General features: G+C 44.2%; 1 protein-coding gene across 3 annotated transcripts in view; it reads right to left on the bottom strand.

Moving 5' to 3' along the window:
• Positions 1-7,486: 7,486 nt before the first annotated feature.
• Positions 7,487-25,393, bottom strand: part of LOC147435791 (uncharacterized) — a 41,059-nt gene continuing 23,152 nt past the window's right edge. Inside the window, exons 2-4 of one of the 3 annotated variants that reach the window (XR_015185113.1) lie at positions 7,979-8,085; positions 7,827-7,874; positions 7,487-7,755 (exon numbers count right to left, since the gene is read on the bottom strand). Coding sequence is in view for 1 of the 3 variants with exons in the window: in XM_086488731.1 (XP_086344857.1) it covers positions 7,862-7,874 (13 nt within the window). In the remaining 2 variants the exon portion in view is untranslated. The remainder of the gene's footprint in view (positions 7,756-7,826; positions 7,875-7,978; positions 8,086-25,393) is intronic. The other 2 variants (XR_015185114.1, XM_086488731.1) reach the window with 2 other exon arrangements.

The following is a 25,393-nucleotide window of genomic DNA, read 5'->3' as shown; positions in this document are numbered from 1 at the left end:
CCCCTTTGATATGTGGCTCTCCCTCTTCCCCCCACACGCATGAGCACGGGCACACGGCCCTCACAGTCTTTTCCTACCTTCACTAGGTATGGCCTTTGTGTAAACCATGCTATGTGGATCATTCTATTGTAGTGTGCTTTGTTTTAGACCCTTTGTGCATCCTTTGAAGGAAGAGGAAGGAGATATTTGTGTGTTCTTGAAGAGCAAGGTTTTTGCCAACTTGTGCGCGAAGAGGGGGGGGGGAGGGGGTGGGGGTGGGGGTGGGGGTGGGTTAGGGGGGAGAGAGAGAGAGAGAGAGAGAGAGAGAGAGAGAGAAAGAGAGAGATCATGCTTGAATTGGAGATAATTTTTTGTCATCTTGTAAGTTGTGAAAGGTCATGCGAGGGCAAGGACCACCTGCATCGTGCAGCCTGCGAGGCTTCGAGGGTTGGGAGGCTCAAAGGGAGTTTTGCGACAGGGCGGGGCAAAGGTGTCCCTCTATTGGAGTGGGCATCGTGGTGTTTTTACAAGCAGCAACATCTCCGTTCTAAACCGTTGGGCTAGCCTGCTTGCTCTACGATGTCGCTTCCTTAGCTTGAACCCCATTTTTGGGCACGCAGTAGAGGTCCCCCCCACTGGGGAGGGAAAATGGGTGGTCGCTGCAGGGATCTTCATAGTTGTAGACTTCCATTCGGGGATTGGCAGAGATGCTTGCAGTGAGCTTCTTGGTAGGATGTGTCTCCTTCTAGCATGCTCATTCGTGTGGATTCATCCTCGACTGCAAGGCCTACGGTGAAAACTTGATTCTGAAGGGGCTTGGCTCCCCCAAAGCATGATCTTTTTGTGTGGTGGTTTTTGGCTATGGAGCTTCTCGATTGTTTTTTTTTCTATGTGCGACAGGCCTTGGATGCTCTGAGGGTAGTGGCAGATCCTTGCTAAGTGGTGCATCCAAAGTGTTTTGCTTGCTTCTATTGGTGGATTATGTGTCTGCTGCTCGGTTCGGCTCTTCTCAACTATATGTGGAGGCTACTTTTGGGCATTCCGATTGCCTGTGGTGGCAGAGGCACCAACATGGAGGCACCCCGAGAGGCGTCTTATTGGTGTTGGGGACAATGGGCCCCTCCCTTCTCGGCATGCTTTTTGGTATCGGTTCTATTGTCGTTAGTCGGGTTGGCGTCCCTTGTTCTAGCTGGTTGTTATTTTATGGTTTGGCATCGTTACTCTCATGTTGTCTTTCAAGATACTGGTTGGAGCCATGGCTCAATGCGACCATGGTCTGCTTTGTAATTTTTTTGGTTTAAATATATATTCTACTCATGCATTGTGAGTTTTGCAACAAAAAATAAATAAATCGAAAAGGTCTATCTGAGCATATTCAACTTATGCTTCTTTGTCACGCTTAACGTTGGCATTGAAAGTGGATAGTGAAATAAAGAATCTAAGGAAAATGATGATGGATAAGTCCATAGACTTTTCATCAGAAGCTACCCCAAGATTCAAAATCTTCGATAAGAATTGCTAAGTGCGTGGTTCGTCCCCTTGGATTGGCTTGGTGGGCAAGGAGGTTGTTGTGGGAATGCTATCCCTTTGGTGGCAACCCCAAGCCGTCTCGATCCATTGTTTTCTCTAGTTTCAAGGTGGCACCCTTCATCAGTGATAGGATTTGACGCCCATCTGCTCTTCTTAAGGCATTTTGTCGGTCGTATGAAGGCCAAAGTTTTTTTGGGTCTGTCATTGGAAGGGCTTGTTCAAAAATTATCCTTCTATAGAGAAGGGTGAAAAAATAGAATACATGTCAATGGAAGGGCTAATTAAAAAACATTTTATATATATTAATGCTCATTTACAATATCTATATGTATATTGGTTATACTCATTGACAGAATATAGTATCTTGCCTTGTAAATTATGCGAAATTTTCTCATTGGAAGGGCAAACTGAAAATAGACCCTTCTAGGCTATAGGGTATAGGAGCCAGTTTAGAGACACTCAAGAAAAAAAGTGTAATTTTGGGTGGGATTTTGCAAATTTGGTCAGATTTGAATTTTGAAATTTGCATGAGATTCCTCATGCAAAGGCAGATTAGGTAATACCAAGTTTGATATTTTTCTGATTTAATTTGGGCAGTCAATTTGAGAAAGTTTAAATTTTGAGGTCTTTTAGGGGTTAGAAACACCCAAGGCCCAGTAATGGTACAGTTTTCAACAAATCACAAGTTGACACATAAACAAAATTCCTAGCATATTCTAAATTTTTGTCTCTAAATTGGAGGCGTGCATGACTTTTAAAAGACACATGTGTTACAACTGGCTCCTTTACCCTAGGGAAGGGTGCATTTTTCTACAACCCATCTTTTGAAAGAATAGTTTGCCCTTCAAATCCTAACACTGCGGGCCTTCATAAGCCAATGTACCTTGTGCTTTGAGATTTGGTTGTTGGTAGATGCCATGGCTGGGTGAGAGCATGGCTAGGATTGTAACTTTTTTTGTTTTTTTAATACATCATGAGTTTGGAAGAAAAAAAAAGGAATTGCTAAGTGCTCACTTCATACTAGAAGAGGCTTACTGTACTAATCATTGTCGTATCTTTAATGTACACATGATTCTTTTTTTTTCCCATTTAGAATGGTAAAGGCAAAGGGCTGAACACGTGTGTCCCATACAATTGGGCCGACTATACCCACAAGGTAAAATTGAGACATTCTCAGCTACAAATTCTTATGTGTAAACACGCCCTAAGTATTGATGTCCTTGAGGTACGATGCTTCATGCAAAATTTGGACATTTAAGCCGCAAATTGTGTGAACCAGTGTTCGAGAAAAGTTTCTTTAAGCTTAGCCTTGAACCGATTAGAAGTTCAAGACAGTTGGTTGAGAGGAGAGTGAAAAGGAAAAAAAATTCTTAGATATTACAAGAAAATAGTATAAATATAGCTACAATTATAGTTAATTTGCAAAATTTTTGTTGATTTGGAAGCTTTTGGGGCTTTGCTTTTGGCATCTGAAACGAACGAGGAGATAGGATCTCCCGGCTACACAGATCGCCTACAGATACGCGTCGAACGAACCACCCGACCATAGCCACCATTCAACAGCTCCCACGTGCTGGGGCCAACGTTCGAGGATATAGGCGTGCACTTGTAAAATTGGGCGTCCCATACCACCCGGCCTCACCTCCTCGAGGTGACCTCACGCACTCCTAGCCTCCAAGCTAACCACTGGCACTCTGCCAGTGGGGTCGATAACTGCAAATGAGGCCTTGGATAAGGTTTTTTCTTGAAAATCGTGAACATCCCCTCCACGTCTTGATGTCCTTGAAGGTACCATGTTCCTGACAAGATTTAATTTAGATCTACAAACTCGACACACCCTCAAGTCTTGATATGTTTGAAGGTACTTTCTATCACACTTAAGTTGCACTAGGTGAAGTGTTCAATCTAGTGGAGAGAAGTAACATGGGAGAGGGACACGAAGATGATGATCCAAAGCTAATGATCCAAAGCTAAAGGCATGAAGCTTGAGGATATTCACTTGAAGCTCCCACTTTAGGAATTGTTGTGAGGAGGAGGACACAAAGCAATGGAGACATGGAACAATTGTGGGACACAATTTGATAGTGAACCTCACTTTTTCCAACTTTGTGTTTGCTTGCATGGCTCCCACTACTTGGGATTATATAATTGTGCACTTTTGGGTCACTCATTGAACACAAAAAGCTAAAGGGAGCGTCCTCTTGACTTCATGGGCTTCTTTTCTTTCCTTATCCATCTCTTTTCTAAGGTCCTAGCTAGAATGTTTTATTGAAGTTCCCTTCTTTGGCAACTTTTCTAAGTTCCTAGCTAGAATGTTTGATTCAAGTTCCCTTCTTTGGCAACTTTATAATAATAACAAAAATTGACACTGTAGAAGCGCCTAGAATTTTGTGGCAAGATTGAAAAAGGGTCTTTTTGGGGTTTTTTTTCTCCTTTTTTGGTGGTGGTGGTGGTTTTGTGTGTGTTGTTGTTGGGGGGGGGGGGGGGGGGGGGGGGGATTAAACATTGATAGTGCAAATAAAAAAGGTAAACATTAAGGAAAGTGCTTATTAATTATTCCCAGCTTTTTTTTTGGGGCAATTCTTGGAGGAAAGTGCTTATGAATTATCCTTCATCTTTTTAACATGAAGAAGTAGTGGAATGATTGAGGTTTACTTGATGAGCACGCAATCTCCTTGTTGCCAACCATGAAACACAAACTGGATAAGGCGAGGAGACTAGTGGACCACCACTCACACACCCATGCTTTGCTTCTCTTTTCCTTTTGACAAATCATTCCCTTGCTTCACAAAGGGAAAGGGGCTCTCTAGTATTCAATGCAGCCTAGGTGGGGGGATCCACTAGGCACACATGTAGCAAGACGCATAGGGCGAGGGTGGATAGGGTAGGCTTGAAACATGGCATTATCCCACTATGGGCATTTTACTCCTTAAAAGCAAGCTAGCCCACCTCAAAACTCGAGCAAGTTGTTCCCAATCACAAATGCCACCGCCTTGGATCATCGGAGATCCCGTGGCAATTACTGTCGAGGCCATGATACCATTAATTACAACTCTTCACAAATCCTAAAGTTTTGAAGTTTTCATTTTGTAGGTCTTATGGAGTAAGGGACACCTATGTTTAACTTGGGTGTATGCATATGTCAAAACTCTTGCCATTTAACATTGTAGTAAGCCCTCATCCTAGATGAATCAGGCGAGGATGAGGATCAAAACACCCTTGTACACTCAAGTAATACCACATCATTGATGAATGACCAGAAGCAACACCTTGTTGTAGTTGCCCCATATCCCTACACAATACATTCGAATGGCCATGATAATGCCAATGGTTAGGCTCTTGCTTTTGATAGTATATGGTCTGTCCCCAATAATTATGAATCGGTCCATGGACACACATGCACACACATTCTAAGATGAAAGTCTTGCTTGATACTATATGGTCCGTCCCCAATAATCATGCATCGGTCCATTGGACACACATGCACACACATTCTAAGATGAAAGTTTTGTACTTCCCTTGTCTTGGCAAGCTAATGCATAGTCACCATCCCTCAACCAAGAATCCCCTCTTCGAGTTGTGTCATTTATACCTTTATTTGTAAGCCAGTCTCATCTCGTAGACAAGAGTATCGCCATTATGGCATTCCCTACCCCTTATCATGGGCACACACCCAAGATTTTCTTGGTGCCTTCTTTGTTTCTCAAAAGTATACATGCTCTATCATTATGCTAGCTAACTCTTGGTATGATACCTACATCATTTTCTACTATAGCTATTTGTCTCCTCCTTATAATAAGGTAAGAATGTTTTACTCCACCTCATCATAGCAACCAAAAAAAAAAAGTGTTGCACTTTCCTTCTTGGTCCTACCTTTGAAGCTCAATAGCATTTCAATTTTTCGACAAAAAGATTTGTTCTAGACTCGTTCCTTGGAAGACCAAGTAAAGCTTGTGCTCTTTTTGTGGCCCTACCTTGAGCATATTCTCGGCTCACTTTCTAGTATTGCTTGGAAAAGCTCTCTTCAAAAAGTGCGATGATTACAAGGGCACTTTTTGAAGAGTGCTTTAGGGATTGTTCCCATATGCGGGTGTGTGCGTGTGGTGATGGGATGGATACCTCTCTCCCTACCTCTAAGGCCATTGTACATAGGGTGTGTGCGTGTGTTTCAAAGTTCTTGTATTCTCTTTTTTTTTTTTTTTAAGTGCAACGATTCAAGGGCACTCTTCTTGATGATGCCTTCAATCACCCATAGGTGTGGAAAGCAAAGTGTCTCAAGGCCGTAGTAAAGTGGTGAACTAGTGGGAGTAATTGTGAACCATCAGTTGAAGCTTGTAGAATAGTACTATGTCATGTGTTAATGATGAGACAAAAATTAAATCTCCTTGTTTCTTGTTAAAGAGGTATTAACTAAGCATTGTCTTTTGTATATGGAGGCCACTGTGAGAGAGAGTTGACATTTGTTCTCCTATGAGGGGCCTTGAGAAGTGGGTCACATACACACTCTCTCATCCTCTTCTGCAGGCCATTGTGATTTTTCACCTTAGTTACTTTTCATATGCACATGCACACACGTTGTGATATTGCTCTATAACACACTAGAACATTTTTGACAATATTTCGCCCCTACATCATCTAAGGCTTCTCTTTAGTCCTGATCCCAATGTCAACGTCACTCATGACATTTGCTAGATGTTGAGTTGCACCTAAATCCGATTTCGAAAGGAGGTTGCATATGAACTTTCTGGTATCTATAGGATGGTATATGTTTCACAAGAATTGGGAGTATCCTACACCATACTATTTACCTAACTATTGTTTCCTTGTCTGAGGGCATGCTCATTACATTGATGGGTTGTTCATCACATTGTGTGTTTGCCCATCATGCACACCACAATTTTCATCTGATTCCATCAAAGAACAATTCAAACTGTGTACACATCCTTTTTCCAAGATCTGAGATGTAGAAGTTGTTTATCAAATCGGTGGGTGTGCACCCACAACGACAACAATGTGTGCCCACATGTGTGCCCGGAAAGGGGGGGGGGGGGGGGGGGGGGGGGGGGGGGCAACTCAGATAAAGTGAGAGTTCTTTAACAAAAGAAAGAAATAGAGCTTAACGTAACAGAAGTTGATGTTCCCTGACCCGACTTGTTTTTCACTTGGTAAGAGTTCAAACGATGGCTTTTATTATAGTCAAGTGGAAAGACCTTAGTGATACACTTGTATGCATCAATGCTTTGGCTAGAAACTCTGCCCTTCTTTTGCACGAGTACTCATTCATGCAAAGGACTGTAAGTTGAGCTCGCATCCAACATCAAACACTCGAGGTCAATGAAAACAGCAATTTAGGATTACCTATCTTAACTATTTGTTTTTCCTTTCTCACTTTTCAAAACGTCATCCTAGATGAGGAGTTTGAGAGGAAAAGCTTGTTTGCCACGAGTTCCGAGACTTTGTGCAAGCTGTGGTATTGCTTATCTAGCTAGAAATTACATCAATAGTATTAGCAAAAACACAAACAACTATACAAGACAATCCATAAATACAAATTACACTTCCAAAGCATCAATCATACACCCTGACAGCAGGCTATAATCATGTACACGATTTACACGACTTTCTGATGTTGCGGCAGACATTAACTAGTTGAGTGCCTCCTAAAACGAGGATTTGAAATAAAGGACATGGGAAAGCTGTAATACCCTTTGGGCATTGAGATTATACGCACAAAAGAGGGCATGTGGCTATCACAAAGGCTATGTGCATTAGATATGTTGGCAAAGTATAGTAGGGCTACATGTCACTGTCTTGCAGAAGTAGAAGAGGTGCTTCATCTAAAAACATAGCTTTGGTTTATAGCTAAACTAAAAGTTTTACCTGCACAAGAAATACATTGAACCATGCTCGAAATAGAGACCGGTTGACATGACAGAACTCGACTTAGCAAAAGCACCAAGTACAAACACAGCTACACTAGGAAAATGCATAGTTTCTAATTACACTTCACAAGCATCAATCAAGTACCCTTCAAGCTTACTACAAGGATATATAAAATTACATAGATTTCTGATATTGCAGGATCCAAACATGAAGCTTGATTACAATTAGCAGCATCTTTGACTGGTAAATATAAAATATTGGAGCTTTATTTTGAATGTCTTCCGGAAGCAGAAGAATTGTAAGATTGTCGAGATTTTGGAATCTATAAACATAGCTTTGGCATAAGCTAAACTGAAGGTTTACCTGCACAAGAAGTTGAGTTTATTGAGCGCACTAAAAATGGAGAATGACAGATGTTACAAAAGTCAACTTACCAGAGGCCCCCCTTAGAGATCAATCCTGGAAATGCTCAAGCAAGGGCACTGAAAAAAGTTTTAAAAAAAGGGACATTAAGACTTCTTATTCGAATAAGGAGATACAATCAACCTAATTAAAATTTAAGACGCATTAAACAGCTAAAGTCCACCATGCCAAGCTGGGCCATTCCATGACTTTTAGATGGGTTGGATGTCATGGAAAAGACTAGCAACTGCAGTCGCTCTGACGGCCCTCGACTTTGATGATGCGGAGCTGCTGGTGCACACACTGACTCTCTCTCTCTCTTCTCTCTCTCTCTCTCTCTCTCTCTCTCTCTCTCTCTCTCTCCTTTTTTTTTCGCAAGGAAAACAGTCCTGACTTCTATTACTGAAATGCCCCTCGAGATGCTCAAAATGAGTGTATCCCCAAGGAAGGCCCGAAGACCATAAGTTAAAACTGTAAAACTGTTACAGCTGAGCCACATCACTCTAAATCTGTGAAAGCACAACCGAGGTGTATCCAGTGGAGTCTACAACTGTTGGGGTGTCCATGGTAGCTTCTACATCGACTTGGTCTTCCTACATATGTCCACTATGAGCTGCACAGAGTGTGTTAAGAGTTTTAGCATCTCAATTGAATAGCCCAATGTGATCCCAATATTTATTTTGGCTTTAGGTATTTATTTTACTTATTTGTTAAATCTTGAGGGGTACTTAAGGGGCCCCAAGCTAGTATATAAGCACCACCTTGTCCCCATTGTAAAACATCAATTCATTCATGCCCAGTTGGTTGGTTCAGCGGTGCATCTCTCTCTCTCTCTCTCTCTCTCTCTCTCTCTCTCTCTCTCTATGTAACATGATGATTCCGCTCTCGTGCATCTCTCTCTCCTTTTGAATACAGAAACATGATGCCCCGCTTGAGGGCTTTTCATCTGTATGTACAGTTGTGTGGGTTCATGCCTGATTGCCCAAGGCAAGAGCCCCTTGAACAAGTATTGGATTAGCTAATTGCTAATCCCCCGCAGGTACAGGTGGATTCGGAGAGATTTCACGCGAGAAATCTTGTCCGATTCAAAGGGCAAGTAGCCCTACAAGTGCAGGAGCTCGACGGCTCGCTACGGATGCGATTGGCACGCGAAGCAGAGCCCGAAACAGTGAATTACAGCCTGCTGTGTATTTTTTCACGTTTAGGGTTTCGACCCTAATTGATCCCTAATACCCCGAGGAGCTTTGGGGAAGCGTTGGGATCACTTTACAAGTGATCTGGTGCATTTTCAAGGCAGAAAACAGAGAATTCAATGTGCTGCAGATTCTCGCCAGGTTGGCAAAGTGCTCGTATGCACCGGGGAAGTCACCTTTAGCATAGGGATTTTATCTGTGAAGCCTCCTCCTGTGGTTATGCTGCCAAAATCGGGCTAGAGTAGGCCATTTTCAGCCCGGTAAAAGTGGGACAGCTCGTAGGAATTTGCAAGTTTTATCTCAAGTTTTATAACAATAAAGAAATACCGAAAGGAGCGCAAGTCTTTGGGGACTACAGGGTGTCGCTGTCTGCTTGATAGCACTCTAGCTACAAGGCCGTGGTTTGTTTAAAGTGTTAATTCCAATCACAAGTCTATTCGTGAAGTTCCTTTGTGTCGTAAAGTCAAGTAAAGTTCTTCAAGTAAAGAATCGGGTGAAAGCTAAAGTCTACCGCCTTACGGGCCGGTTTCATGGTCCCGTTGCCCGCGACAGAATCTGTAACAAACTTGGACACTCCAAGTCAAGAATCTACCGCGGCACGACACGAATTCACTTCATGCGAAACGGGGTTTTGCCATTCACTCAAGCAATTTGACTTACCCCATAGATGAGATCATGACGCAGAGAACCGAACAGACTTCTAACAATGAAAGTAGAAAGAAGAAGAGTAACCCAGAACAGAAAGAAAAGGATGCACGACCCTAGCTCACTCTTCGAGAGAGGGTCAGCTATATCAAAGAGGGGAAGTGCTTTGGATGCGGGGAAATTGGGCATATCTCCGCGAAGTGCCCTAAAAAGGCACCGAATGAACAAGATGAAGAAAGGTCAGAGAGTTTGAAAGCAGCTGAGAAACATGGCAGAAAAGGCAGATGAACGCAAAACTGGTACCACATTGCATGGGACCCGAACCGAATTAATGAATGAAAGTACAAAACCTTGCCACTTTTAGGGCAAAGTGAAAGATCAAGAAGCCCTCTTTTTCTTTGATGAAGGAGCCAAGGCCAGCTTCTTTCGGCGGCTCGATTTGGAATTACGCCCGACAGGCTGAGGCCACAGGCGGAGGTAGTTCTACCGGCACCCGGACGGGATGTTGCCATTACACCGATCATTGGCAAACTTCGTTTGCAATGTCAGGGGTGTTTAGGGTACGAGGATTTCTACGTAATTCCCTTGGGAGGTTGTGACGTCCTACTAAAAAACCCTTGGTACCACAAGAACAATGCCGAGGTTGACTACCGGGCCGAGAAAGAGACTTTGACAAATGAAGGGCACGGACATTGTTCTTGATGAAATTCAGTTTCTTTACTTTCTGGAAAGGACTGAATGATGATTGAAGGTTGAATATGTTTTGACCTCGAAAAAAAAGAGAACGCCAAGATTTTCTCCACACTCATGCCGATTGCTTTTCAGAGGGCCTGCCAGGCGAGTTGCGACCAGCTCGTCTTGAGGATCGTAGTCCGGATGCGGTCTAATGCATGAAGGCCATGTCATTGCCTATGCGAGCCGATTGTTTTCAAGGCCGGAAATGACGATACAGATATGTGAGAAAGAGCTTTTGGCGGTTATCCATGCTCTTACTCAATGGCAACATTACCTACTCGGAGCTTTACAATTTTCACAGATGGTTGGAGTTTACGCTACTTCTTGTCACAGAAGCGACTATCGGAAAAGTAGATGCGGTGGGTAAACATCTGGTTACAGTTTTACTTCCGGATTGTCCATGTGCAGGGACAGAAGAAATGGGTGGCAGATACTGTCTCGGAAGCCGTTGGTTCTGGCTATTTCCGCGATACACCATAGAAGCTTCGAGGATATGGTCGGTCAGTACGCCACAGATACAGATTTTTTCCAGATGTATTCACTTGAATACAGAATGGGGAGATAGTTGTGGAATATTCCATTCGGTGTCACGTGCACATCTAACCTTATGTGTACGTGGACAAGCTACTTCATGACATGGGTTCAGTTCAGTTAGCTTAGAAAGTGTTCTGGCACTTTGTGAGTCTGTTCGCAGACCGTGCATGCCCAGACACTTAAGAGTAGATGCATATCCTCTGGTTGCACACAGCATGACCATCAGATTTCCATCAGAACCCATCAGGAGCATTTTTACAGTGCATAGACCTATTTTCCCTAATTTAGCCAATTTTCACTTATTATTTTTAAGTGAATTTTGTTGAATTTTGTTGGGAGCTAGGTAGGGCAAATTTACCATGCATATATATAAGAAACCCTAGCGCTAGCACAATCTGGCAGAAGAGGCAGCAGGAACTTCGCATTCAACAGGCACCTTCTCAGCAAGACCACCTTCTCGCAACAGACCTAGCATTTCAGCCCATTCGAAAGCCTAGCGTTTTCGCATGACAAATCAGCCATGGCGTTTGCATTGCAGATCAGCCCCAGCGACAACAAGATAGAAAATCAGCCCTAGCATTAGCAGACTCCACAACAACACAACAGATCAGCCCTAGCGTTAGCAGATTTCTCCAACAGGAAAGAACCAGTCCTAGCGTTTTTGGTTTGCAGATCAATCTCAATGTTTTGCAGATTCATCACGACAGAACCTCAGTAAGCTCCAACGTTTTCAGTTTTCAGCAGTCAGACATCGCAGTAGAAGTCCCAAACCTCGCAGATCTCACCATCCCGCAGCAGATCCTCTCCGCACAGTCAGATCTAGCGCAGTTTGCAGTTTCAGCCCAGAAAACGCAGATTTCAGCATCTGCGTTTTCAGTGCGTCGTCATTGCATCGTCGCCATCGACATCGTCATCGACATAGAGTCAGAATTCAATAGATAAAGATTTGCATATTTCAGCCATTAGCGTTTTCAGATTTCAGCCCGTCTCGTAGTCGTCAACATCGTCGGCAAGTCCAAAGCATTGTAGAGATTTGTGCAATTAATAGTAGACCGCTCTTGCCATAGAGAGTGGGGCCTTCGGAGGAGGGCTTGACAACATTCTAGTGTCGTATTCTTCTCTCTCTATCTCTTAGTCTCATGCACCTTCATTCATAGTGTTCATCACTTTGTTTGTGTCTATTGCACTCTCTCACTAAAGGAACGGAAGGCTCTCCCTTCCGTAAGTAAAAGGAACCCTTGAGCACAGGAGCACTCATCTTGAGCAAAATTTTCAACATTCACTTCCGTTGCACCCCTCATTCGGAATGGCTACTTGATAAAGAAAACGATGTTGTGCGTTACACAGCCGTTGAGGGAAAAGGTTTTAACCGAAGGCCATTGTCCACCTTTTACGGGTCACCACGGCATTGTTACCACCTTGAATGGTGTGGAGACATACTTTTGTTTGGCCGAGACTCAAGAAGGGCATGGACGATTTTGTACGCAATTGCTTGGTATGCCAGAAAGTCAAGTTTTGACAAGCATAAAGCACAAGGATTGTTATAGCCTTTACCCATACCACCCGCCCCTGGAAAAGTATTGCAATGGATTTCATTTTTTATCTCCCGAAAACACAATGTGGGCACAAGTGTTTATTGCCCAGATCTTCAAATTACATGGCATGCCTGAGACGATTGTCTCCAACAGGGATCCCAGGTTCACGAGTTTGTTTGGGACGGCTATTTGGGAGAACATTGGCATGCGGTTGCAATTCTCGTCATCATTCCACCCGCAGACTGACGGGCAATCAGACATTGCTAATTCAGTGGTATTGGATTTATTGAAGTCTTACATCTCGGATTAGAAGACTACATGGGAAAGGTTTTTACCTTTGGTGGAATATGCCTACAGAAACACGATTAACTCTTTGATGGGGAAGGTGCCATTTGAAATTATTGAATTTGCTATGAAGGTTCCACCCTTCCTTAGTACGAAAGATACGACCAGTTCACGAGGGACTTGGACTTGGTCTGGAAGGCTTTGGAGAAATCTCAGAAAAAGGCAACAGAACGTTATCATCACGATTTGAAATGGAAGGAGAACGATTGGCTGCTCTTACGTTTTAAGAAGGCACGCCTGAGAAAGAAAAAAAAGCGAAAGGAGAAGCTTTTTTTTCCCAAAGCTTCGTATGCAATATTACGAACCTTTCCAGATCCTCGAAAAGATAAATGATGTCTCCTTTAGAATGAAGCTACCCGCTACTTGGAGGATTCACAATGTTTTTATGTGAGTCTCTTGAAGCCTTTTGAAGGCGATGTGCTCGATGATGGGGAGCCTGAACAGCAACCTGAAGTGGAAGAAAACGAGCAGATACTCGTTCCTAAACAGAAATTGGCACAGAAAGATAGAAAGATAAAAGGTAAAGCAATAAGACGGTTCTTGGTTCAATTCAACACCTACTCCACATTGGATGAGAAGTGAATGGAGGAGGACCTGGCAGATACTCCTTGGATTGTGAATCTTTACCTTGAAGCTTTTGGTTTAGCATAGTCTATTCCAATTGGAACCCCGAATTCAGCTTGGCCAGAAATCTGGTGCAGTGGGTATGCACAAGAGGGGAGTCACTCCGCTCTTTTGTCAACAGATGCCACGAATTTTGAATACTAGAGTCATTGATGTCTCTTTGAGCTTCAGGGATACTAAGAGCTGACAGTATTCTGTTGTAATGACTTTATGAAATGGAATTCCCGAATATGATACTAACTTGTTCTTGACTTGTTTAAGTGCAAGAACTGATAGACGAAATGACTCCAACATTTTGATCTGAATGATCTCGATATATCTGGTTACAATAGGGATTAGTCAATCGGGCATCTATGAGGTCCTGAGTGGATCTAGATGCGATTGCTAATTGCATTGCCGGTAAATCATAGTCTAAGATCTGAATGAATTTTGAATGTGATTTGTCATGTGATGTCCAGTGATATCCTCTGATGTCGTGTAATGTGACTGTTGATTGGTACATGTGCTTGATGTGTGTTTCTAATGCGTCGGTACTAACAGTCAGTGTCTAGTAAGACAGTTTATGGCTTCTGTCTGTTTTGCAGGCGTAATCGAGGGCGATTACAATGCTTTCAAGAGGGGGGTATGTCACAAACTGGTGACGTGGTTGCCCAATACATTTCCCCTTGGCAATGGACTCCTGGAAAAAGTATGGCAAATGCTGATGTGGCTGGCTGCCGAAAAAAGCGGGCTGGACTAGCACGTGGCAGGCTGTACGGACGCCCGCGTTTTGCGGCGGAATTTATAGTAGGCAGTTTTTGCTTTTGGCCTACGCAATTTGAGAGAGAGAAAGAGAGAGAGAGAGAGAGAGAGAGAGAGAGAGAGAGAGAGAGAGAGAGAGAGAGAGAGAGTACTCTTTTGCTTTTGGCTACGCAAGAAGATGAGAGAGAGAGAGAGAGAGAGAGAGAGGGTTCTTTTACTTTATTCTTAAGCTTTTGATTTTGAAGCTTTTGGGCTCTGCTTTTAGCATCCCTTGCAAATCTTTATATTGGTAGTTTGGGCTCTCACTTCTCAGAGCATCTGGACGCAAAGTCTAAAAGTGAATCCCGACTACTCGCTTGTACTTTGAGTTGCAGATCAATACAAAAAGAAATACCGAAAGGGGCGCAAGTCTTTGGGGCCAACATCTCTAGGCACGGAACTCAATGGGGCTAGTGTCGAATAAATTGTGAACTATGAACTGTTTAAAGTGATTTCTTGTGGTGTCGCGGTAGATTCTTGACTTGGAGTGTCCCAAATCTGTTACACGATCTGCTGCTTTTTCTGAGATTTCTACAAAGCCTTTTGGACCAAGTCCAAGTTCCTCGTGAACTCGATGGCTTCAAAGAAAAATCTTATCTTTCGTGCTAAGGAAGGATGAAACCTTCGTAGCAAATTCAAGAATCTCAAATGGCACCTTCCCCATCAAATACTTAATCATATTTCTGTAGCCATATTCCACCAAAGGTAAAAATCCTTTTCCCATGAAGTCTTCAGATTCAAAGAAGAAGACTTCAACAAATCCAGTACCATTCAATTAGCAATCTTTGATTGCCCGTCAATCTGCGGGTGAAACGATGACGAGAACTGCAACCGCATGCCAATGTTCTCCCAAATAGCCTTCCAAAACAAACTCGTGAATTTGGGGTCTCTGTCGGAGACAATCGTCTCAAGCATGCCATGTACTCTGAATATCTGGGCAATAAACAATCGTGCCCACACTGTGTTTCCGGGAGATCAAAAATGAAATCCATTGCAATACTTTTCCAGGGGCGGGTGGGTATGGTAAAGGCTGTAACAATCCCTGTGCTTTATGTCTGTAAAAACTTGACCTTATGGCATACCAAGCAACTGCGTACAAAACGTCCATGTCCTTCTTGAATCTCGGCCAAACAAAAGTATCTCTCCACACCTTTCAAGGTGGTAGCAATGTTGCGGTGACCCGTAAAAGGTGGACAATGGAATTCGGTCATAACCTTTTCCTTCAACGGCTGTGTAACGCACAACATCGTTTTCTTCATCAAGATAGTAGCGGGGTATTCCATCCCTAATGGAATACCCCGCTACTATCTCTCCATTTTGTATTCAACTGAATACATCTGCACAATCTGTATCTGTGGCGTACTGACCGACCATATCCTCGAAGCTTCTATGATGTATCGCGGAAATAGCCAAAACCAATAGCTTCCGGGACGAAGTATTTGCTACCAATTTCTTATGTCCCTGCACATGGACAATCCGGAAGTAAAATTGTGACAAGATGTTTGCCCACCGCATCTGCTTTTCCGATAGCTGCTTCTGTGACTAGAAGTAGCATAAACTCCAACCATCTCTGAAAGGCAGTCACCTTTGTGGGTCCCCACGAGAAAAGGACTCCTTTCTATGTTAACAAATGCAAAGGGGTAAGCAACCTCTACAAACTTTCTGATGAATCGCCAGTAGTAAGAATATAAGCCCAAGAAGCTTCGAACTTCATGGACATTCTTCAAATCGGCCCAATCACGGATAGTCTCTATCTTGGCCGGGTCCATCTGCACTCCTACTGCTGCGACAATGTGTCCCAAAAAAGTGTACCTCGGGACTCGGCTCACACGGTAAGGTGGCCGGTTCGGTGTTGTGGTTCCAAGTATCAGATCAATGGTATGATCCTCAAGACGAGCTGGTGGCAACTCGCCTGGCAAGCCCTCTGAAAAGCAATCGGCATGAGTGTGGAGAAAAATCATGGCATTCTTTATTCAAGTCAAAACTATTCAACCTTCAATCATCATTCAGTCCTCTCCAGAAAATCGAGTAAAGAAACTAAAGTTCATCAAGTACAATCTTTGTGCCCTTCATTTGTCAAAGTCGCTTTCTCAGCCCGGTAGTCAACCACGGCGTTGTTCTTGTGGTACCAATGGATTTCGAGTAGGACGTCACAATCTCCCAAGGGAATTACGTAGAAATCCTCGTGCCCTAAACACCCCTGACATTGCAAACGAAGTTTGCCAATGATCGGTGTAATGGCAACATCCCGTCCAGGTGCCGCTAGAACTACCTCCGCCTATGGCCTCAGCCTGTCGGGCGTAATTCCGAATCGAGCCGCCAATCCAAGTGAAAAGAAGTTGGCCTTGGCTCCTTCATCCAAGAAAAAGAGGGCTTCTTGATCTTTCACTTTGCCCTAAAAGCGGCAAAGTTTTTGTACTTCCATTCATTTGATTCGGTTCGGGCCCCACGCAATGTGGTACCAGTTCTGCTTTCATCTCCTTTTCTGCCACGTTCCTCAACTGCTTTCGAACTCTTTGACCTTTCTTCATCCTGTTCATTCGGTGCCTTTTTAGGGCACTTCGCAGAGATGTGCCCAGTTTCCCCGCATCCAAAACACTTCCCCTCTTTGATGTAGTTGATCCTCTCTCGAAGAGTGAATTGGGGTCGTGCATCCTTTTCTTTCTCTTCTGGGATGCTCTTCTTCTTTCTACTTTCATTGTTAGAAGTCTGTTCGGTTCTCTGCGTCATGATCTCATCTGTGGGGTAAGTCATTGCCTGAATGAATGGCAAAACCCCGTTTCGCATGATTCATCAATTCTTGAATAGAATCTGACTTTTGTTCTAAGCATAGTTACAGGGGACGGAGGGGACGGACCCTAGGGACAGGGGACGCCTGATTCCGAGACGGGGACGGGCGGGGACGGGTGGGGACGGACGGCAAAAGGGCTGCCAAGTGGGAACGCAAGCAAAACGTCCCGGGGACTACAGGGGACGGGAGGGGACTTTTTTAAAAATTTCAAAAACTGATCATTTCTAGTGGCTAGCCATATGTTTGAACTTTGAAGCACCCTAATGGCTATAAAAGCCACCCTTTGGTCCTCATTTCTCGATGTTTTATAAGCACATTTGGGTCTATATGACTTATGTTCTTTGGTGTAAATTTGTGGTCAAATTGATGCTCTATGTGCGTGGCATGTGTGTAGGTCAAAAAATGCCCAAAAAAATCTTCTTCTTTTTTTTGCCGTTCCGACCCCCGTCCCCGTTTCTTGACTTTTGTCGTCCCGTCCTCGTCCCTGTCCCTGTTCCCGACCCCGACCCCGACCCGCCGTCCCATGTAACTATGGTTCTAAGCAGTGATCCCGGATCTCTATAGGAAATCCCAAGGTAAACCGGTAGAAAAGAGCTCCAAAATCTCTCACAATATGTATCTTTCTTGGTCATCCGAAGATGGTTCCAAGCAGTTCGTATGTCGCACTCGTACTCCCCAGTCAGCCATGAAGAAATAAAAAGCCTTTTAAATTTCAACCATTTAAGTGGCGCTTTCTTGTTCAATAGAAGAGTGGACCACCAAGATCGAGCATTTCCCTTGAAGTAAGAGGTAGCCCTCCGAATCTTCGAGTGCTCTGAGTAATGTCCTCCAGAGAAAGCTATGTCAAACTGTTGTATGAAGGCCAAAGCCTTCAAAGCATCTTGAAATCCAGAAAACGTGTCAAATTTAATTGACTGTCCACCTTCTTTAAATTCTCGGACTTTCTTGCTTTTATCTTCCAGAAAGTCATATTGGTTGGCTTTATAAAAATTCTTCTTCCTTGCATAAAATCTGCTATCGTCGGAGTCCGAACTATACGAAGACGAGTCCTCTGTAGAACTGTCCAAAACTGGCCGAGATTTAGAGTTCTTTGCCTTTTTCTTGCCCTTTCCAAAGCGTTGCTTTTTGCTTCGCTTTTTCCCTTTTCTGTCTTCTTTGCTCGAGTCAGAAGAGCTAGAAGAACTGTAAGAAGAAGAAGAAGAAGAAGAAGAACTGGGTATTCCTTCAAATCGCACACGCTTCTTCTGCTTTCTTGCCGAGGCAAAAGTAGATTGACGACCCAAATAACCCGGGAAGTCAGTTCCTTTCTTCTGCTTTTTGTCGTGCTTTTTGGCTTTGTTCTGCGCGTCAAAAAGCTAGCTAATCCGTGCATCAACCACCTCTTCCAATTCTTGCTCTGTAAACATCCTCGGAGTAGGAGGTTGTTTGAGCGCCGGTTTGAGGGGTGGCTCCATGGTTTGCCGCCACTGTGAGTGCAGCTTGTCGAAGGAGGTCTAAGTGAAAAATTTTGCAAGTTTAGGGTCCTTTGCAAAATTCATCATCAACTTTGTCGCATCATCGACTTCTTCATGCTCCGCCTGAGTAGGCCGAGACAGGCCATACTCCTCGCGTGAATCTTCTTCGTGATCTCTTCCCGCATCTTTGGATGCAAAGGAAGTCGACTTCCCTTTGTTTGAATCCATAAGTGCCACGTAAAAAGAATCGGATTTCCCGGTAGAAGAGAAATCGGCAGCACTCTGATACCACGGTAACAAACTTGGACACTCCAAGTCAAGAATCTACCGCAACACGACAAGAATTCATTTCAAAACAATCCACAACTTGATTCGACACCGGCCCGGCGGAGTTCTGTGCCAAAAGGTATTGGCTCCAAAGACTAGCGCTCCTTTCGGTATTTCTTTTTATATTTTGAATCTGTTGCACAAAGTACAAGGGAGTGAGAGAGGATCTCACTCTCAGACTCTACGTCCAGATGCCTGCAGAGTGGGAGCCCAAGCCACACTTATAAAGGTTTACAAGGGATGCTAAAAGCAAAGCCCCAAAAGCTATAAATCAAAAGCTTCTTAAAGCATTAAAAAATAAAGCAATGCTCCTCCAAAAGCTTCTCAGTAATTTGCGTGGGATTTTCAGCAGCCCCAAAAAGCATTTTCCGTACAGCTCAGCCACGTAAGCTCGTCAGCGCTTTTTCCGCTGCGAATCTCACCGCAAATCACGGAATTCCGTACAGCATGACACATCAGCACTCAGCCTGAAATCCGGAGATTCTACCACGTCACTGCCCCTTTTCACAGGTCTGCAAGAGAGAGAGTGTGTGTGTGTGTGTGTGTGTGTGTGTGTGTCACCATGCCACGTCACCAGTTTGTGACAGAATCACTTTTTTCCTTAAAAAGTGAGCCTTGGTTGGTTTGCGGCGAAGACACAGAGCATAGGAACTTGGAATTACACTATGGCTGACAGGACAGATGACGCCAAGGAAGAGGGTTCCTCTTCATAGGACAGACAGGGTATTCCTCAGTGTTCGAGGTCGGCGAGAGTTCACGGTCACCCCTTTCTGTACCTTCAGTTGATTTGAATGCTCCACAAGGTCAAGGGTATATAACTCCGCAACTAGGCGAAGATGCATTAAAGACACAATTGGTTGCTGGTGTGAATGTGTTCTCTCGGTTGGTGCAGAATCCTAGGTTTATGAAATATCTGCAAGCGCCGCCAGTGCCACAACAGACAAGGCAACCGTCTCATGCAATAGAGCCTATTGAGGCTCAAGCCCAAGTCCCTTGTGCGTTCCAACAAGGCGAGGAGCACTCACATGTTGTGGAGTCACGTGGGGCTCCAAGACAAGTTCCTTTTATCCACGAACAAGTGGTTAGGACGCCTCTTCCACAGGCTTTACCAGTTCAGCCAGCCACCTTTCAGAGTCCGCATGTTGAATTAAATGGACAAGGAACCAATTTCCAAGCTATGCAACAGGTTTTCCCACCACCCACGGTACATCCTAGATATTTCAGGGGTGGATCGGTGTTTCAAAGCATGGTTGAACCTGGAAACCAACAATATATGCCAGGAACAGTGTTTCGGGGTATGCAAGGCATGATGCCGAACCCCATGAATGGAACGTTGGCATGCAGCAAGGGTTTCAGTGCAACCAAGGCCAGTTTGGGGTGCCACATGGCAATTTTGGCATGGCTGGTTTTTCCGACCAGCAGCCACATATGGCATCAATGACGCAAGATGTCAATAACCAAGGGGCGCCGATGATCCCTCTTACAGCGCCCATGTTACAGACGCTTCCGTATGACAATTTGGGAGCACTGGAAAAGCCAAAAGCCTACAAAAGGGTTGTGCAACTGTGAAGTTTGCTACTTTCAGTGGCTTTGAGGATAAGGCGAAGGCTCTTCCTTTCCTCCAACAGTTTGATACAGCTTATGCAAGGGGGAATTTTACATAGGCCTCTATGGTAAGAAAAACTACCACTTTCTTGAAAGGTAATGTGCTTACATGGTGGACGACACTGTTGATGCAAGGATAGGCACCCGCCACAAGGGTATAGTTCAAGCAAATGCTTGCATCTGCATGGCTGTCAAATGAATATGAAGCCGACGTCATGACGGATTGGCACCAACTCACTGCGGCTACTTGCAAGAGCCTACAAGAGTACAATCGGAGGTTTTGTAAAGAGTTGCTCTCAGTAACCTCCTACAGGTTTGTGCCACTGACAAAGCAAATTGAGAACTATTGTTGTGGGTTGCCTAAAGGGCTTCGAGATTACTGTACAAAGAACAAAGTGGCTACCCTCACTCAGCTTATGGAAGTTGCCAAACACTGGTCTTGCCTTGTTGAGGGGAGAAGACAGTGGGTTTTAGGGCAACGTGAAAGGGGGTAGGTCAAAGAAAAGACCGGCAAAGAGGTCCTTTGCAAAAGCGGCTCTTGAAGCTTCCCAGGAGTCGGAAAGAGAAGAGAAAGCTGAAGATTCAATCGAGTCTCCTCGAGCGCACGCCAAAAGAAAGAAAAGTTAAAGGAAAAGTTGCAAGACGCTATTTGGTGAAGTTGAAGAACTATCCACCTATGGATGCAAAGTGGATGGAAGAGTGTAAACTTTTGGAGGCACCAAATGTATTGCAGCTTTACCTTGAGGCCTTTGGGTTACAGCCTACGTATGTGTAAGGTGCAGCAAAATGAATGTTTGAACTTTGCTCAAGATGAGTGCTCCGAACTGTGCTCAAGGTTCCTTTTCCTTCTTATGGAAGGTAGAGCCTTCCGTTCTTAATGAGAGAGTGCAATGATCACAAACAAGTGAATGGACACTGTGCGTGCAAGTGTATGAGACTGAGAGAGAGAGAGAGAAGAGAAATACGACACGAGAGACGTTGTAAAACCCTCCTCCGAAGGCCCCACTCTCTATGGCGAGAGCGGTCTACTTAAGATTGCACAAATCTCTACAATGCTTGGACTTGCCGACGATGAGGACGACGACGAGACGGGCTGAGATCTGAAAAGGCTAAGGGCTGAAATCTGCAAATCTTTATCTGCTGAATTCTGACTCTATGTCGGGGACGATGTCGATGGCGACGATGCGGCGACGACGCGCTGAAAACTGAAAACGCTGATGGTTCTTGATGGTCCGTCGCGGCAAACCTGCAAACGTTGGGGCTGATCAGCAAATCAAAAACACTAGGGCTGAAAATGGCTCTGCTGTCGCCGGATGGCCTACAACTGCAAAACGCTAGGTCTCTTGTTGAGTCTTCTGTCGCCAAGGATCTGCAAATGCAAAAACGCTTGCTGATCTGGTCCAAAAACGCTAGGCCTCTTGGGTTCTGCTCAGAAGTTGCCTGTTGAGCAAGGTGCTCCTACTGCCTCTTCTGCCAGAAAGTGCTAGCGCTAGGTTTTTATTTATACAAACTTAGCAAAAATGCCCTTTCTACTTTCCAACAAAAGTCACTTAAAAATAATAAGTGAAAAATGTCAAAAATAGGAAAAATGGGCTAAATGCACTGGAAAATTCCCCTGATGGATTCTGATGGGAATGCTTACGATCATGATGTGTGCAACCAGAGGATATGCATCTACTCTAAGTGTCTGGACATGCACGGTCTGCGAACAGACTCACAAAAGTGCCAGATCACTTCCTATTCTAGACTGACTTGACTGAACTGAACCCTGGTCATGCTGTAGCTTGTCCACGGACACATAGGGTTGGATGTGTCAGGTGACAGTATGCCCCAACACAACGTGCTCAAAAGAGGGGTAATGATGGAGCTAGCACATCAAATGTGAATACGGATTCAATGCAATAGAAGTGGACACTGCTCTATAAATGCTGAAGGTATTATGCTCACTTCTATCGTAGATGAAATGACAAAAGTATGGTCTCATTAAGTCATTTGTATCTATGTTTCATGACCTTTCCTGTGGATACATGTGATGATTAAAGAGTGCTAATCACAATAAGTCATCTATGGCACGTATATTTGGCATGCAATCGAGGACGTTTGTGAAGTCAACAGGGAGGTATGTCACGAGGCTGTGGCAACCACTAACCTTAGTTGTTGCTTTCTTTCCCTTGATTTTTATTTAATTTTTACGACTCTTTTTGAAGTCACAAATGGCCGGACATTGTGTGGCCAAAGAAAAAACCGACGACCAAGAGTTTCATCCATAGTCGGGAAGGGCAGGTTGCCACGAGATGGTCATGCCAATCGCACTGGAATCCGAGCAGTAAAAGGGTGTCTAGGCTCAGTTGAAAGTCATTTAGGCCCCGCGTGTAAGGTGCACCGGAATGAATGTTGTACTTTTCTCAAGATGAGTGCTCCGTACTGTGCTCAAGGTTCCTTTTTGTTCTTATGGAAGGGAGAGCCTTCCGTTCTTAATGAGAGAGTGCAATGATCACAAACAAGTGAATCGACACTGTGCGTGAAAGTGTATGAGACTGAGAGATAGAGAGAGAAGAGAAATACAACACCAGAGATGTTGTAAAACCCTCCTCCGAAGCCCCCACTCTTGATGGCGAGAGTGGTCTACTATTAATTGCACAAACCGGTACAAAGCGGATGCATGTGACGGATGCAAGTCTAGGCTATGTCGATGTCGACGACGGGGATGACGAGACCGACGCTATGGCTGAAATTTGATGCACTCTATCTGCTGTCCAAAAACGCCAATGGCTGAAATTTTCTGAAAACCAAAAACGCTGGTTTAGGGCTGATTCCTGCTGGCTGAAAAACGCTGTTTTTAAGTTGGCAAAAACGCTGATATTCTGAGGCTAGGCGATACTGAAAATGCCAGGGAAGTGGCGATCATGTCCTGCTGAAAAACGACAGCCAAGGGAGAACTACGGCGATGAGGGTACTGCTGAAAATCGCCAGCAAAAGGAGACTGTGGCGATGATGCTGTGGATGAAAAACGCCAGCAAAGGGAGACTGTGGCGATGCTGATGAAAACGCTAGAGGCTGGGGTGTCTTGCTTGGAGGGAAAACGCCACCAAGGGGGGATCTTGCTTGAGAGAGAGGGGGGGGAACCAGCTGCCTGTGGCCTGTGTTCTCCTTCCTCTTCTGCCAACTAGTGCTAGCCTAGGTTTGCTTAAATACAAACTTACTCAATTTGCCCTATCTACTTTCCAACAAAAGTCACTTAAATTAATAGTGAAAAATGTCAAAAATAGGGAAAATAGGTTAAATGCACTGGAAAATTCCCTTGAAGGATTCTGATCGATTCTGATGGGAATGCTTATGATCATGCTGTGTGCAACCAGAGGATATGCATCTATACTAAGTGCTTGGGCATGCACGGTTTGCAAACAGACTCACAAAAGCACCAGAACACTTCTAAATCTAGACTGACTGGACTGATTGAACCCTTGTCGTGCTGTAGCTTGTCCACAGACACATAGGGTTGGATGTGTCACGTGAAATCCCCTCCTTTTCAAAGTGAGGTACTGGTACCGAACTATATCGAGTCGAGGGAGATCGCCAATAGCATCCGGAATCCTGGATGGGACTCTTCGCCGGCCCACTCTGATGTGTGGGTCGTGCGATACTTAAACTTCATAAAGGTCTGCAACGCTTGCTTCTTTGGGCCGTGCCGAAAGCGACACAAAGTCTTCTATGGCTCCTTCGATGCTTCAACGTCGTCTAGAGTCATACTTCTGCCGTCTTCAAGAATCTCCAGAGCTGAAATTCTTGAAACCATTTCCAACACAAAATCATGAAAATACCTATTCCATGTAAAGTGAGTGGAAAAAATCTTGTCTTTTCTAAAGACTGTGCATGCAATGTAGATGAACCAATAGACGGAATGCCAAACCGTACACCACACACACGCAAACAATGAGATCGAATCTTGTCATTCTGATCCAAATCAATCAATTATGGCAATTCACAACGGAAATGCTCATGCTTGGTGCTCATACTTTCATGTGCTATTGCTACAACTGTGTCGTGCCAAGGAAGAGACATGGAATGTGACTTCCTGGAATGCATACTTTTCAGCTTTTCATGAGAAATCCGCATACATCCGTGCTCATTCATAAGTGAAACGTGCTCATCGTACAATATGTCATGCCTAGGAAAAGGGATCACATATAGACGCGGACTAAAATACAGGAAACAATCACGAATGAAACACTCGAACAATGTGTGCTGACGAATCATTCGAATACATAGTACTTCCTATAAAGGTTCTTTGGACCTAGGCTCAAGAGCCAAGATCGATCCTTCGTGATTGATCGAATCTGCAACGAGGTTAGCTTCGCTAGAAAAAGCATCAACTAACTCATCATCTGTCACGTGACACATCCCAACCCTATGTGTCCGTGGACAAGCTATACCACAGCAGGGTTCAGTTAGTACAGACAGTTTAGATTAGCAGTGATCTGGCACTTTTGTGAGTCTATTCGTAGACCGTGCATGCCCAGTCACTTAGCATAGATGCATATCCTCCGGTTGCACACAGCATGATTATCAGTATTCCCTTCAAAATCCATCAAATTTAGTCAAGGGAATTTTCCAGTGCATTTAGCCTATTTTCCTATTTTTGGTTATTTTCACTTATTATTTTTAAGTGACTTTCCAACAAAAGTAGATAGGGCAATTTTGCTAAGTTAATATATAAGCAAACCCAAGTTAGCAGTAATTGGCAGAAGAGGCAGCGGGAGCTTCCCACTCAACAGGCAACTTCTCAGCAGTAAACCCCCCCCCCCCCCCCCCAACACCCCCAGCGTTTGTGGACCTCCACCTTCACGGCATTCCCAACAGATTTCCATCGCTAGCATCTTCCACCCCTGGCGTTTCCTCCCACAGCATGTAGCATCGCCATAAAGCTTCCCATCCTTGGCGTTTTCCAACTGTCATAGCCAGCGTTTTCTCAACAAGTTACTAACGCTAGGACCTGTTGCCATTTCAGCGTTTTTGGATTGCAGATGTAGA

This window comes from Adiantum capillus-veneris, chromosome 18 (genome assembly GCF_014529385.1).
Source record: "Adiantum capillus-veneris isolate H3 chromosome 18, ASM1452938v2, whole genome shotgun sequence".
In the NCBI taxonomy this organism is placed as follows: domain Eukaryota; kingdom Viridiplantae; phylum Streptophyta; class Polypodiopsida; order Polypodiales; family Pteridaceae; genus Adiantum; species Adiantum capillus-veneris.
Note: the sequence above shows the minus strand (reverse complement) of the source record. Positions and strands in the feature narration are given on the sequence as shown.